This window comes from Cibotium barometz, chromosome 1 (genome assembly GCF_041138505.1).
Source record: "Cibotium barometz isolate CiBa-2024 chromosome 1, ASM4113850v1, whole genome shotgun sequence".
Taxonomy (NCBI): domain Eukaryota; kingdom Viridiplantae; phylum Streptophyta; class Polypodiopsida; order Cyatheales; family Cibotiaceae; genus Cibotium; species Cibotium barometz.
In genome coordinates this window covers 38,342,826-38,356,678 of record NC_141046.1, presented here as the reverse complement: position 1 = coordinate 38,356,678, position 13,853 = coordinate 38,342,826, and the positions used below count along the sequence as shown (strand labels likewise).

Genomic DNA, 13,853 nt, shown 5'->3' with positions numbered 1-13,853 from the left:
TGTATTTTCAGTATATTCAATATAGTACAAAAAGGTGTACAAATCTAGCAAACCATAGGCTGCCCCATAAAAGATAGAATCATCAAGTCTAATCCTAGTCTATGACCCAGTACCAAAAGGGGACTGAATCCCCTAATGATTCTTCGCTGAGCCTATTTATAGGCTCCCTGTCGGCCAGCAGATAATCCACCCAACCTGTTGTCCATAATCTCTGTTGGCCAGTTACAGTACAGGCCGACAGCCCTCTAGTCTTTCCGGGGTTCTCCTGCACACTCTTGAGCCTGGCTCATGCCTTAAACTTGCATTTATTCTGCTGCCCTTCAGGGATTAGCTCAGGGAATAGCATGTACATGTCATGCACATGACAGTTGTGCACAAAAGTCCTATAATGTGTCAAGATGCCTCTAGAATCTGCAATAAGCACAATGTCATCAGCATAAAGTAGTATGGAAACAAGGATTTCTGCTAGTGATACACCTCCTCCTCCTACTCTATCAATGAAGGCCGAAATCACGTCGATATAGAGGCCAAAGAGAGTGGGAGACAGTGGGCATCCTTGCTTCACTCCGATGGTACTAGAGATCTCCTCTAATAATCCTCCTAGGCATCTCACCCACCCTATGACCAACTCATATAATGCAATGATCCCCCATATCATGTTTGATGGTACCCCCAAATCCTAGAGTCTCTGCAATAGTCAGGCTCAAGACACCATATCAAAGGCTTTGTGGAAATCCACAAAGCAACAGTAAACCTATCAGAGTTGTGCTCTGGCCTCCTCTATGATGGCTCGAAGAGTGAAGATGTGATACAAAGTGGAGAATGACCTGCAGAAGTCTGCTTGGCCTGATGCTCTGAGCCCACGTCTCTCTGCTCTTCTGTGCTAAGCTCTATCTCAAGTACTGACCCATAAAGTTTGGCCAATGTGTGGCCAATCATAATAGTCCTGTAACTGTTGGGGTCCATGGGATCTCTGGCTTTATGGATGGATGTGATCATATGGGCTGTCCAAGTGGGCGGGAAGCCTTCCGAAAGAGCCCGGTTGAAATATGGACCAAGGGGGGTGCCATAGTTAAAACTGTGTCCAATCACAGGGAAAAAGTGCCCGTGAGTAAGCTGGGTTCACACCTGAACTAGCCGAGAGTGGGCATGACCAACAAACCCCCCTCAAGTGAACGGAGTGAACGGGTAGCAGCAGGGTGATAAAGCTGTGAATGCTGCCCTGCACTATGCTTCACAGTAAGAGTGAACTACAGTGCCAATTGGAAAAGCAAGCACTATATGACGAGGAAAAGGAGAACCCCCAATGTCATAATGCTAATGCTAGAGCACAGTAGTACATAAACGCATCACCTGAAATGCATGGCAAAGATCATGTGGACATCAACTGCATCAAATCAAGAGGCATCGCATAATACCTCCCCTAAAGGAAAGCATCCAAATGCCAAGCTGAACTGCATGTAGTCCACATCAACGCTCTGTATAACTGCACTAGTGATAAGCATAAGAAGAGGTAGCAGATATACGCATGTGTAAAGGCAACAGGATCCAGAAGTCATGCCTGTGAGACATGCAATGTAAGCTGCAAGAGTGAAACTCATCAATGGAGGATCCGATGAGGAAAAATCAACAATGCTAGGGCTGATAAAAGTAAAAATTCAGCAATGGGATCAATGCTCTGTAACTGCACCAGTGATAAGCATAAGAAGAGGTAGCAGATATACACGTGTAAAGGCAACAGGATCCAGAAGTCATGCTTGTGAGACATGCAATGTAAGCTGCAAGAGTGAAACTCATCAATGGAGGATCCGATGAGGAAAAATCAACAATGGTAGGGCTGATAAAAGTAAAAATTCAGCAATGGAAAAAGCTGAAAATGGGGAGAAAAAGTGGAGGCTCGAGGCGGGCATCAGCCAATGCTATGAGAGGATGGGTAAACTCTCAACAATGCCATGATCAGTGGCATGTATGGCAAGTGTAAAGATGCATAATCCCACAATGAATAATATACATGTGACATGTCAAAACCATGAGAGCAAGCCAACACTCGCCAAGTGTGTAAAAGGCACTCCCAGTAAACATCACATGTGAGAAAGTGACAATGTCAACACTGCAAAAACAATCCCGCTGCAAGGGAAAACAGCATAAAAGACATCTCCAGCAGACATCACATAAGAGAAAGTGTCTAGCATAGACAAGCATAAGGGTCCATCACCAACTGCATGTGGGCAAGTAAAATCCCCCCTTGAAATGCATCTGCCAGACAATGCATACCAAGGAGAACAAACTATAGAGCATAGTCATCAAAAGCAACGGCATCAGAAGACATCTCTGTAGGTGATGAAGATGTAGGGTCAAGGCTGATACATGTGTAGCCAAATTGGCCTGATCTGCACCTGTGGAAGAAGATGCTAGCTTCTTCTTTTTTCCACTCTCAATATGCTTCTTGCATTCCTCTATGGTGTGCCCTGTTTTCCTGCAATAATTACAGCACTTTTTCTTTTTAGGCTTGTCCTCTGTCTTAGGAGGATCCGATGGGCTAGGTTTAGGCCCAGATCTATTCCCACGAAAGGGAGCAGCCACTGTTTCTCAGCAGACATCATGTTGTTCCTGTTGGAACGAGATTACTCTTCACTGAGCAAGAGAGTCACAAGGTTGTCAAAAGTGACCGCATTAGGTGCATTGCCAGCCAACAACCGCAAAGTGGTGCCAAATGTCTGATAAGAGTTGGGCAAATTACACAAAACTGTCTGAACAAGATAGCCATCTGTCAAGACCTCATCAATGTTAATGAGCTACTCTCGTAGGTCTTTCGCATGCGTAAGGTATTGATCGATAGAGTCACCTTCAAGCATGCGGTCAGTCTCAAGCTTGCCCCGAAGGTAAGCTACACGAGCCTCATTGCGACTTGAATACAACACCGCCAAGGTATCCCAAGCACCCTTTGCAGTGGTGCAAGAACGAATGTGCGGAATGATATGCCTGCGGCACGAGAGAGCAATCAACCATAGTCACATGGGAACGCCGTTCCATTGGTGTGGAACGGGGGAACGTGGAGGAATGGAATTTGGGAACAGCGGAACGTGGAGGAACGCTTTTTTAATTTTTTTTTCCATGATTCGCGAAGCGGCACCCCTTACGTTTTTTTTTTCCACCTTCTGGCCGCCGGCAGCGTAATAGCGCATCCTTCTTTCTTTTTTTTTGAATAGAAGGGTTACGGGTGCCCAAAACGTTTTGGGCACCCTTTGTATTAAAAAAAAAAACGGATACCTGCAAGTAGCGCCGCCGCCGACCCCTTTAAAAAAAACATGGGAAAAAAAAAAGATTATGCAACGTTTTTTTTAAACGTTGAAAGACGACCTGCCAGGCTGCCCTGCAACGTTCAAAAAAAAACGTCAATATCAACGTTTTAAAAAAAACGTATCTCTCTGAGAACTTATAAAAACCTACAGAGTGCACACTGCAGCTGCAAGTACAATGTGCATAGCCAAGTACAATCTCTCTCTCTCATTATTCATAGCCAAGTACATTGTACAATCTCTCTCTCTCTCTCTCTCTCTCATAAGGGAACCAAGACAGCTTTCTCTCTCTCATAGCCAAGTACAATCTCTCTCTCAAAGCCAAGTACAATCTCTCTCTCTCTCTCTCTCTCTCTCTCTCTCTCTCTCTCTCTCTCTCTCTCACACACACATATAATGCCTCCTAAGGGAACCAAGAGAGCCAAGAAGAACAAAGCATGGTCATGGTGGGATGAGGTGGATATTCTTGAGGCCAATCAAGGCGGAGGAGCTAGGAAGTGGAAATGTCGCTATTGTGGCAGCACCAAACATGGGGGAGTCAACCGAGTTCAAGGTCACCTAATCCATGAGCCGGGACAAGAAATCCAACCATGCTTGTCAATCTCAGCTGAGAAAAAGAGAGAGCTAGAAGCTAGGCATAATGAAGTGATTTTTCGTGCTCCTCCTCCAAGAGCTATGGCTACGAACCCATCATTCTTTACAACTCCTTCAAGCAACTTCTCCACATCCGTAGGCTCTTCTTCCGTGCATCAACCACCACCCCCCAAAGGCACGCAAAGAACTCTTGCGGGTTCTTGGAATCCACGCAAACGAGAAGCCGTGGATGCAGCTATTGCAAGGTTCTTCTACCATGACCACATCGCTTTCAATGTGGCAAGGTCCCCTTATTTTCGGGAAATGGTTCGTCTCATTGCTGAATTTGGACCAACCTACACTCCCCCTTCTTCGGAGAGCCTTCGAACCACGCTTTTGGCAAAGGAAAAGGAAGCTGTTGAGCAAGCCATGCAAAACGTCAAGGAAGGGTGGCAACGCAACGGTGTCTCCATCATTAGTGATGGATGGAGTGATAGCCAATCTCGCTCCATCCATGGCATCATCGCATACTCTCGAGGGAACACATTTTTTGTGTCTTCCCATGATGCCTCTCCAACGGGCAAGTATGCCGACGTCATCGTGGAGGAATGGGCAGAGGCAATTGAGCAAGTGGGTCCTCAAGATGTGATCCAGGTCATTGGTGATGGGGAGGCCTCAAATCGAGCTGCAGGCGACCTTCTTTTGGCAAGGTATCCACACATCACATTCACTCCATGCATTGCACATGGCTTGAATAATCTTCTGAAAGACATTGATGGTCTTTCATGGGTAGCACCATGCATAGCAAAGGGAAAAGACATAGTTTCATTCATCACTCGGCACACATTTAGCCTCTCCGAGTTTAGGAAAAGATCCCCAAACTTGGATCTTAAAAAATATTCGGAAACTCGTTTTGCATATAATTTTATTATGCTAGAGAGGCTAGTTGCACTCCATAACATTCTCAAGCAGCTTGTAGTGAGTGATGAGTGGAGCACGTGGCCCACTGCCCGTAGCACACAAGGAACAACTTGTTACACCCACATCATGGATGCTCCTTTGTGGGTGAAGATTGAGCATGTTGTCAACATTACGAAGCCCATTATCTACATGCTGCGTATGGTGGATGGGAAAAAACCTTGCATTGGCAAAGTTTATGAGGGCATGGACAAGATGGTGGAGCGTATCCTTTCTTTGGAGCCCGACACAACAAAGAAGGCAGAACTTCAAAGTTTGTGTCAAGCAAGGTGGGACCGATATCACTCACCAATGCATGCAGCTGCATTTGTGATTGATCCAGAGTTTCAAGGCAAAGGCCAGGAATCGGATGAAGAAGTCACAAATGGCTGGGACAAAATCCTTGCCAGATTGGTGCCTGATGCTACGATGAGAAGCAAGATTAGAATTGATTTGGGAAAGTACAGAGCAAAGACAGGTAATTTTGGTTCAGCAGATGCCCAGCAAGATAGGACACTTATGGGAGGTGCTCTTTGGTGGGAGAACTACGGATCGGGTACTCCAGAGCTACAACGGCTTGCAATGCGCATTCTCAGTCAGAATGCAAGTTCTTCTCCAATTAGCAACTATGGAGTGTTTTTAGCCATGTTGCCTCGAAGAAGAGAAATCGGCTACTCACTACCAGAACAAATGACCTTGTGTATGTGTCAGCCAACTTGCGACTATTAGCCCAGGTTGCTAGTGGTGACTTTGACCATGAGAGCTTCATAGATATGGAGCCACAGTCTGAGTCGGATGATGACGACCCTCCACCTCCACCTCCACCTCCACCTCCACCTGCATCGATGCATGATGCATCTATGGATGATCTAGCTGACATCTTTGCACCTATTTGATATCACCTAGGACTTTAGGTTTCTTTGTTCTTAGCTATCTAGCTTTCACTATGTGGATGTACATTGTACAAGCTATTGTACTTCTGGTTTTCTAAATATGAACAAGGTCATTGAGTTTGCTATCAAATTCTTGTCTTTTTTTGTCTACTTTCAATTGTATATTTGTCTCTTTTTACCTGCTTTTAATTGTATATTTGTCTACTCATGTGTATTAAAATATGATAACGTGTCGTTCCGGATCCCGTTCCGGATTGCAAGGGGTCCCGTTCCCGTTCCGGATTGGCCCCTCGTTCCCATATCCGTTCCCGTTCCCTGGTGACTATGCAATCAACGCATGGGCCTGAGCATCCCTAGCATCCCAAGTACGTTGCTGCTGAGTAGGAGGAGGACAAGGAAATGGACCTGCAGGAGGGTGAGCGGGAATCACTTCACCTTCCGCTGAAGCAGGTGCAAGAGGACGCTCCTCAGTGCCATCCACATATAGCCATGCATTCTTGGCAACCAATACATGATGCATCATATAAGCCCACATAGGGTAGTTATCCCCATTGAGTCATTATTACTGTTGGCCATGATAACACAGCAAATCTGTTCACAAGTCACCACGAGTAGGCAAATGCCCAACAAAACCGTAAGAATGCAAGATATAAATAGCATGATAATCAATGGACTGAAAGAGAACTCCTTCACCACGAGAAATACATATGCATGTCCCAAATCTGCAAGTGTGCTGCACTATGATGCAAATATGTCAAAGTGTCCACAATGGCATACATATACCGCAGCAAACCACAAATGTATACATGTACCATGAAAAACACGATCAGCTGACACCTGTAAAAGCTGCAAGTGCTCAAATCCTAGCAAAATCAAAGGTATCACATAGCACTCCAGTGCACGGTGCATGTGACAAATAACCTTGCTTTAGTAGTAGATTTTAAACCTTACCAACACCATTGTTGTTATGCAAGCAACATTGGCAGGTTTGGTGACAAACACAGGAGCTCGGAGATAGCATTTGGTTCGAGGTCAACTCATCCTTGGGCTTGGTCTATGGAGACCTCACAACGGTATGAGAGCGCGGATCTAACAAGATTGAACCCAAGAATGGAGGTTGTACACGACGATACCCTCGCAGGCTGGTTTCCTGCATCGATGTGTGGGAGAGACAAAGAAAAGCAAGATCCTTGAGCATGGATGTGCATAGGACAAGGGAGACGGCAAGAAAGCACCATCTTACAAGCTGGGGATCACCTCCTAGATGAGCACAAACCATGACACGGTTGGTAGTTTTTTTGCCCCTTGATTTCGCCCTATTTTGCTAACAGAATGAGACGAGCAAAAAAGCGACGTATATGGGGCTGTGTGGCATGAGGAGATGGAGCAAACGGTAGCCTACAACCAACAGCCCCACTAGACAAGTGACTAGCAAAAATAGAGGCCACGTAGCAAAAAGCGCAGCCCATTAGGCTGTGTAGGCCATCCAGCAAGCCTCCAATCACTCAACAACATAGCACCCAAGGCACAAGGTGCAACGGGTAGAGACCTTGGCCATGTGGGTAGCTAGTGGGCAAGTTGGGCATAGAAAGAGGACAAAGAAAAACCAATAGTCGTGAAGAGAGAGAGAGAGTCGCTAGTACTAGAGAGAAGCAAAAGCATGGTTAAAATTTTGTATATATCAATCCACCACCTAGGGTGCACCTTGAAATCTTCTATATCATGCCAAAGTTGGTAACAACGAAGAGCATATTTGACACATGTGCTTGCTCCAGCATGCTTTCTCTTCCACACGGAGGCGGATGCTACACTTACATATGAACTAGTATCACCATCCAAAGTACTTGTACTATCCTGTGTTGGCATCTCCAAGAGAAAGAACTCACTCTTTTTGGCGTTAATAGAGAGCTTATACTTATGAAGCTCTCTGAAAAATATGGCCAAATGAGCCATATGTTCCTGTTCATTCTTGGAGAATAGCAATATATCATCAAAGAATAAACCTGCAAATTTCCAATGCTCATGCAATTCATCATTCTATTGAATGTTGCCGAGGCATTCGTAAGACCAAATGGCATAACCAAATACTCATAAAGTCCAAATGATGTTCAAAATGGTGTCTTATGAACATCATGTGATACCGCACGCACCTGGTGATACCCTTTCTTCAAATCTGTGTGGCTAAAGCATGCCGACCCATCAAGCTTATCAAGAATGTCATCTATGAATGGAATTAGAAAACGATTCTTGATAGTATCAATGCCCGACAATCAACACATACAGATGACCCTTCCTTCTTTTGTATGAGGAGTACAGGAGAGCAAAATGGTGAAGAGCTTGGCTGAAACCTCCTCTTCTCTAAAAGCTCATTTATCTGTTTCATAATCTCCTCTTGTTGCGCAACACTCACGCGATATGCGGGTCTATTAGGTAGTGAACTACCCAACACTATATCAATGCGATGATCCAGTCTTCCAGGAGGTAGCTCTCCTAGCCATGCATCAAGAAAACCATCTTTAAATTCAACAAGAAAATTCAACCTCTTAAGTAAGAGTATCCACATGCATATCACATTCAACATGATATACCTAGATGAATCCAGGAACATGTCACCAGCCTCGACATTTCCCAGTATGAAAGGGGTATGGACAGAATGTCTACCAATTGGGATATTTTTAGAGATAAAGTTTATGAAAGGACCCATCTCTTAGATTGGGACATGTGGCAAGAAAGTGGACCAAAGTGAGACAAGTGGCCTGACACTTGTTAGAAAGTGGATCAAAGTGAGACAAGTGGCCTCACACTTGTCACTTCAGCTATTGTGTGGCTCTCCACTTGTCATTGTAGCCTTCTCTTGCCATTTTAGCTCATGGGAGGCCGAAATCTATAAATTGGAGCTCTCTCTCTTCATTAATGAAGGCTCTCTACCACCGTTACAGGCTGCCCTAATGATGGCTACTCTCTTTCTCTCTCTCTTGAAGGCTGCCCATGAAGAATACCAGCTATTGGGGATTGTTTTGGAGGCTTCCATCGCGAAGAAATACTGAAAGCAAGGGTATTTAATCACTTATTATGATTTCTAGCCATTGTACTTGTTGTACCAACCCTTGTACCTACTGTACCAGCCACTGTACTGGCTATATCAGTCCTTGTACTTGTTGTACCTACTGTACCAACCATTGTACCAATTGTACCAACCATTGTACTTGTTGTACCAATCATTATACTTGCTGTACCAATCATTGTACCTGCTATACCAACATTTGTACTTGTTGTACTAGCCACTGTTCGAGCTATACCAACTATTGTACCTACTGTACCAACCACTGTACCTGCTGTACCGACTGAATGGAGAGTTGTACTTACTGTACCAACTCTATTGCATGAAGACCCGTGGTTTTTGGGGAAGAATCAGTACCCACACGAAGGTATATGGGTAATATTGTTGGTTCAGCATTTCTACAGCCTATGTTTCGGCTCGGTTGCCTCATGTTGGGCTATGTTATGGCATTTGTATATGGATAATCCGGCATCTCCCGTGGGGAGAGTAAGGCCCTCAAAGCTTGTACATGATATTATTCTCCTTGGGTAATAAAATACTCAAAGGGGAGGGGGGGATCGGCCCATTCCGGCCTCTATGCGGTGTCACACGTGCAAGCTCCACTTCCAGCATTTGTGGATGTTTTATCCAGCTTTTATGTTTCATGCAAAGTGATGATGGATATATGTTAAGGCTGTGGCCATGTTTAAATGTTTTAATATGCATTGATGGTATCAACAAGTGTGTCAAAGGCCCTAGTCTCCCGGGCATCCGCCGTGAGTTACAAAACATGCCCAAATTCACCTTTTAGAAACGTGCATGTTATATACTCATGGTAGTCAACCCACGAGACTATATAACTATCAACTCCATTATGCATAGTATGGACTAGATACTACGACATCGCCACTAACGTCATCAGTGCCCAATAGTGGGTGTAGAACTCTGTATCAAGATATGCTCTCACACACGCACTCCACACACACACACACACACACACAAGAGAATATATTCACACAAAGCCCTTCGTACTGAGTTTCTGTCAAACCTCCGGAGATGCCGGGCGGACTCAGCCATAATGAAGCCTAGCACTAAGGGAAGTAGCAAATAGAAAGAGTTAGTCCAGCAAATAAGTAGTTGATAGGGCAAATGCACCGCTAAAGATAGAAAGAATAAGCACAATATCAACTGGCCGCAACTCGGACAAAAACTTCACAATGTGAAATCTGCATGTCCGCTGATACGACTGAATTATATACCTAGATGAATCCAGGAACATGTCCAAATTCACCTTTTAGAAACGTGCCTGCTTTATACTCATGGTAGTCATCACACAAGACTATATAACTATCAACTCCATTATGCATAGTATGGACTAGATACTACGACATCCCCACTAACATCATCAGTGCCCAATAGTGGATGTAGAACTCTATATCAAGATATGCTCTCACACGCACTCCACACACACACACACACACACACACACACATACACACGCACACACACATAAGAGCATATATTCACACAAAGCCCTTCATACTGAGTTTCTATCAAACCTCCGAAGATACTCAACCATAATGAAGCCTAGCACTAAGGGAAGTAGCAAATAGAAAGAGTTAGTGCAGCAAATAAGTAGTTGATAGGGCAAATGCACCACTAAAGATAGAAAGAATAAGCACAATATCAACTAGCCGCAACATTATCACAAACAAAAAACAAGTATGCGGAAAAACTCTTTTTCATTGCTTTATTAATCTGTATGAGATACAATGGAAAAAGAATTTCCCTCCTTGCCGGCATCAATAACATGCATGCGGCCCTTATGCATAAAAGTGATTCTATTTGTCTTGTAATCCTTGTCGGGATCAAGACGATGGTGCCACGGTTTGCCTAGCAATACATTAAAACCATTGAGAGGGGCAACCAAAAAAATTTCATGATCTAAATAGCCTTAAATGTGCACAGGCAGCTTGCCTATAGCAGGTGTAGCTTGCACCTCTTTGCCCACAAAAGCGGCTTCGGCTTCAATTTGGGGTCCCAAGTCCCCTACGAGGCATTGCGGGATGCACGTGACACAAACGTCTAACTCTATGAAGAATTAATGCAAGTGTCCAATGTTATTCCTTGCAAAAGAAATTCATGACAAGCCTAACTTTGTTCTACATGCAACTAATATGTATTACATAATTTCATGACTCGCAACAACCCATAAACAAAATCAACAGAACTCTAAAATTTGCTTAAGGCAATTGGCTTGGATATTCTCCATTTAGGAAAGCTTATACTCTTACTGTCCTTGCGAACTCGTAAAAAGTGCTTGTTGGCCTCTTTTGTCCCATAATCTCAGCACAAAATGCTGAGCAAATAACATCGCTTAGCTTTAGAGCACCTATATTTACAATCATGTGTGTGTGTGTGTGTGTGTGTGTGTGTGTGTGTGTGTGTGTAATCTTCATAAGATTTGAATATATCCAACCTTACCTTTATAAGTTTTAGTATACCTATATTTATAGCCATTATGCATGATCCAAGGGTACTATGAATACACAATGCTCTTCTTACAATTTCTAACGTCATGCCAAACTCATGTATAACTATAACAAATCAGTTTGCTGAGCTTGGTGGGGGCATTTGTAAGGTTAAGCTGATTTAAGAGCATAGGATGACTTTTAAAGCTAGTTGTTCAAGCTGCCAAAAAAACTAGATATAAAATACTTTTCCAGCTCTATAATTTTTCAGCAAGAAAGTACCAAGCTCATGATAAGACAGTCCTTTGATGCATCTATCTTCAATAGAAAAAAAAAATAAGCCACAAAAAAGGGAGTCCCCTACCACAAAACTATTGATGCAAGTGCACATTAAGAAATGTTCCCAAAAAGGTTAAAAATTAGATGCACTTCAGATAATCGCGCCTGGACACAGTGCCCTTACAATATAAGGGTGGAGGCTGCCTTCGGGTTGAGGGCAGGCATAGCCACATCTGATGACATGGTAGGCCCCCCATTTGATGAAGTTAGGCATGACCACAAGACAACACATTATCATACATATATACACATGTGTTTCAAGGACATTTTTAAGCAAAGGGCTACCTAACCACCACCATAATAAAAAAACTTACACCATCCAAACACTAGACACAAATGTGGGCATGTTATCACAACTTGTTGATACTATACACCTTGTGGATTTCATACACACAGTGGTAAAGCTCCTTAGAGAACTAAGACCTGGACTTTCATATACTTGTTTGGACCTATCTTTCTTATTGTTGACAAGGGTTGATGAGAACAATCAAGAGCAATCCCAATTCACATTTGTGAAAGGCCCATTGAAATAAGAGTCTTTGAAAAAAAGTAATAGTGAAACTTTCTATGCCCTAGGGTCCATGCCATGTTGCCATACATATACAGATTCATCCCAAGCAGTACTGGCAAGAAGACCTTCAACAAGAAGACTCATATCAAGACCTACAACAAACTCCGTATGATGGTCATACCTAGCAAGTAATGCATCTTCAGGAGCTCGGTAATCCCACATGCACATGGTCATGTCATAAGAGCAGGAAGCAATCAGATTCTCGTGGTGAGGCGAGAACTTGACTCGTCGAACTGCATAGGTGTGTCCTTGCAGCACAGTGACAGGCTGCCTATGGTTCCGCACATCCCATACCCGAATGGACTTATCAACAGACCCAGTGACTAGCAAGGAGTCATTGTACTTGTTCCAGTCACATCCAAGGATCTCATATTCATGGGCGGGAATGACAAGGATGGAGTTAGGCTCTCTCACATCCCAGCAACGGACGGTACAGTCACCAGAGGCGGAGGCAAAGATGTCAGCATGGCGGGGGTTCCAAGTGGCGGTGTAGACACAGTATGAGTGCTCACGGAAGGTACGGAGGGACTGGGGTCGATCGATGGTCCAGAGCTTAATGCTATCATCCCAGGAAGCACTAAGAAAGCAATCTTTGCGAGTGGGGTTCCAGTCGACAGAGTATACCTCATGGGAGTGCTCTTCCAGGCTACGGATGGGGTTGGCCATGGGCGGGCAGGCGACGTCCCAGATCTTGATGCTGCCATCGCCGCTGGCGGACACGAGCACGTTCTCGTTGCTTTCGGACCAGGTGCAGTCGTAGAGGCCGTCCGCTGTGTTGAAGGAGCAGATCTCTACAATGCCGTGGGGGCTGAGCTCCAGCACATGCTGCCTCCCGTTGCCGATGATGCCGAAATTCTGCGCTGTGGACACCGCCAGCCTCGTCTCCATGAAAGGGCTGAACTTTACCGAGTAGCCATTGAACGCAGTCTTGAATGTAGGCATGATGATGCTACGCTGTCTGTCCCTCCCCCCCACACACACAAATAAGAATATCTACACTTTGCTCCCCTTTTACTCTATATATGGCGGCAGCGCCTAAATTTGACGGCTTACGTTCACTTTCATGTGACGGACAAGTATTTCCTTTGTCTTTCGTATGACGGAGATATTTGTATTAATCATCTTTCAATTGAAAGACAAATTTTTGTTGTGAAAGAGATCATTATAACTAAAAGAAACAAAGACAAATATTTAAGAACATTTAGACTAGCATATACAAAAACAAGCAATAATTTTTCCCACCAAATTAATCCAACAAACTTTATTCAATCATCGCAATAGGATACATATTTGTATTCATGATAGTACTACTTTGGCATTCTCACATGATACATGAGACTAGTAACGCTACAAAATGAGATCACAAAACATCAAAATAGACTTTCAAAATGTGCCATATCTCAACTCATGATACATTTTTTCATAGATCATGCTAGTGTATACATGAGACTAGTAACACTACAAAACATCAAAATAGACTTTTAAAATATGCCACATCTCAACTCATGATGCATTTTTTCATAGAGCATACTAGTGTATACATGAGACTAGTAACACTACAAAATGAGATCACAAAACATCAAAATACATGAAACTAGTAACACTACAAAATGAGATCACAAAACATCAAAATAGACTTTCAAAATGTGCCACATCTCAACTCATGATGCATTTTTTCATAGAGCATACTAGTGTATTAATGAGACTAGT

At 43.7% G+C, this 13,853-nt stretch overlaps 2 protein-coding genes across 2 annotated transcripts; one reads left to right on the top strand and one right to left on the bottom strand.

Moving 5' to 3' along the window:
- Positions 1–3,887: 3,887 nt before the first annotated feature.
- On the top strand, positions 3,888–5,725 carry LOC147641964 (uncharacterized). Its single transcript, XM_086798603.1, has 2 exons — positions 3,888–5,462; positions 5,564–5,725. The coding sequence occupies exons 1-2, from the start codon at positions 3,975–3,977 to the stop codon at positions 5,723–5,725; spliced, it is 1,650 nt and encodes a 549-aa protein (XP_086654729.1). The 5' UTR covers positions 3,888–3,974.
- Positions 5,726–12,067: 6,342 nt separating this feature from the next.
- On the bottom strand, positions 12,068–13,144 carry LOC147641963 (peroxisomal targeting signal type 2 receptor-like). Its single transcript, XM_086801585.1, has one exon. The coding sequence runs from the start codon at positions 13,083–13,085 to the stop codon at positions 12,138–12,140; it is 948 nt and encodes a 315-aa protein (XP_086657711.1). The 5' UTR covers positions 13,086–13,144; the 3' UTR covers positions 12,068–12,137.
- Positions 13,145–13,853: the final 709 nt, after the last annotated feature.